The 2,332-nt window shown below is 41.2% G+C and overlaps 1 protein-coding gene across 1 annotated transcript; it reads left to right on the top strand.

The window, feature by feature from the left end:
• Nucleotides 1-1,031: 1,031 nt before the first annotated feature.
• On the top strand, nucleotides 1,032-1,770 carry LOC110104579 (protein MIZU-KUSSEI 1; the record flags this gene model as incomplete). The annotated part of the gene is made up of 1 exon (XM_020833753.2): nucleotides 1,032-1,770. A coding segment is annotated over one exon (630 nt), but the record flags the coding sequence as incomplete, so codon positions are not given.
• Nucleotides 1,771-2,332: the final 562 nt, after the last annotated feature.

Genomic DNA, 2,332 nt, shown 5'->3' with positions numbered 1-2,332 from the left:
CCAGCCAACCATTGTTAACCAACATTCGGTCCAACTATATATGAATCAGACTACTCTCTGGTTGAACCAAATGTAAGGGTTACCCACAAAGGCCAAATCCTTGAGATTAGTGTTAAATATGAGGGAATTGAAATCATGAATATGGTTCTAAAATAGTAACCTTAGTTGGCTGATCATAAATTATATACTAAATTTAATTAATTAGCTTATCAAACTCATAAGTCATTCCAATCATCATAACCTTAGTTGGCTCACCAGTTATGGTTTAGTTACACGCTTATTTTTGTTGGACCACCCTCTCTACTTCAAACTTCACCGTAAACTAGACCAAAGCATGGGACCATGAGAGTGAACTGTGTACTTGCGTCACGTTGCCTTCGTTTGCGTCACCCTTGGAAGAAGTTCCAGGTGGGTCCACGAGCTGCCTGCTACTTTGACTGCTTTTTCTTACCGCCTCTTTTTTCTTTTTCTTTTACTTTTTTTTTCCATTACATTTTAATTTATATATTTTTTTTGGGGATGTTTACATTTTAATTAATATAAAACAGCACTCAAATGTCTTAACGTTTGAAACTTCGTAATTGCTTTATACAGCAAAGTAAGAGAAAAGCTTAAGGGGTTTTTTGTAAAATAAGTTTTGAATGGTCAATTTATGCAAAATATTCAATTCACTTTAATTAGTTTCAAAATTAAAACAATATAAATTTAAATGAGTTCAAATCAAACTCTTTAAAGCTTTATTTGAAACAATTTTAATCATTAGTTTTTAAAATAAATTTTATAATAAAAATTTGCTTTTAAAAAAGCAATCCCAATCTAAAATAATATTTTAATCATAATGTGATCGGAAATTATCTTATAATTTTTATAAGAAAATATGAAAGAAACAAATAAAAAAAATAATTTCAACATGAAATAAAAATATAATATATATTTTTTTCATATTTATAAGTATTTAACGAAACAATCCTAACGAGATCTATTTTTTGACCAACCATCCATTCTTTGTTATTAAATAATCGGGCAATTCTTCATCCCACTCCCCTGCTTCCTCCGAAGCCTACCCTCCCCCGCCTCGTCGGCGCGCCGGCGCCGTGGCACGCATAAAATCAGCTTTTTCTCACGCAGTCTCTATCCGGGCGGGTCGATCGGGCCGAAACGGCGGGCTCGGCTCCCGGGTCATCGGCACACTCTTCGGCCCGCGCCGCGGGCACGTGCGCTTCGCCTTCCAGGTCGACCCGCGGGCAGGCCCAGCCTTCCTCGTCGAACTCGCCATGCCCACCACCTCTCTCGTCAAAGAAATGGCTTCCGGGCTGGTGCGCATCGCGCTCGAGTGCGAGCGTGGAGGCGTGAATAGCGGGCTGAAGTTAGTAGAAGAGCTGACATGGCGGGCTTACTGCAACGGGAAGAAGTGCGGGTACGCGGTGCGGAGGGAGTGCGGGGCGGCGGATTGGCGCGTTTTGCGGGCGGTGGAGCCGGTTTCAATGGGTGCCGGAATGTTGCCGCCGGCGAAGGAAAGCGGCGAGGGGGAGGGGGAGATTATGTACATGAGGGCGAGGTTTGAGAGGGTGGTGGGGTCCAAGGACTCCGAGGCGTTTTACATGATGAATCCCGACGGCAACGGCGGGCCGGAGTTGAGCATTTACTTGCTCAGAGCCTGAGATTGAAGAAGAGAACAATATGAATTGAATTATAATTAGTGGGTCATTAAGGTTAATTAATTTGTATTAGGCAATTAATGGATCCTTTAATCTAATTTATATAATGTTTGTTGGCATTCAATTTTCCCATGGCTTTGTTTTGAAACAGTAAGTACTAAATCAACGGTTTTCATGGCATCATTGTTAAATTTCAGAAGATAATCAGCTGGTTAAGCATTTAGAAAGAAAATGTATATATGAATATATGATTGATGCAGGTCGATTCAAGCCTGACCAGTTCTTTGGCAGGATTAGGCCTCTATTTCCAACAGCGGCGCTGCAAGCACTTCCTGCAGCTTTGGAGGTGGGCCAAATTATTAGGTGCAGTCAACTTTGTCGTTTGGAGTCCAATTAGGACTAGGGGTGTTAATATTTGACGCGATCCAAAAATCCGACTCGAATTTGACCCGAAAATTTTGGGTTAGGGTCAACCCGAACCCGAAACGGGTCGGATTCGGGTTCAACATTTTGACCTGTTTCAAAAATTGGGTCGGGTTTGGGTTAAATCTTTGACCCGAGATTGATTCGATTTTGACTTGAAATTCCTATTTTGGCCCGTTTTTTACCTGAAAAAGAAGAGAGACCCGTTTTTGACCTGAAAAAGAGAGAGATCCGTTTTGACCCGAAAACTA

This window comes from Dendrobium catenatum, unplaced genomic scaffold (genome assembly GCF_001605985.2).
Source record: "Dendrobium catenatum unplaced genomic scaffold, ASM160598v2 fragScaff_scaffold_157, whole genome shotgun sequence".
Taxonomy (NCBI): domain Eukaryota; kingdom Viridiplantae; phylum Streptophyta; class Magnoliopsida; order Asparagales; family Orchidaceae; genus Dendrobium; species Dendrobium catenatum.
This window is presented reverse-complemented; position numbering and strand designations above follow the sequence as displayed.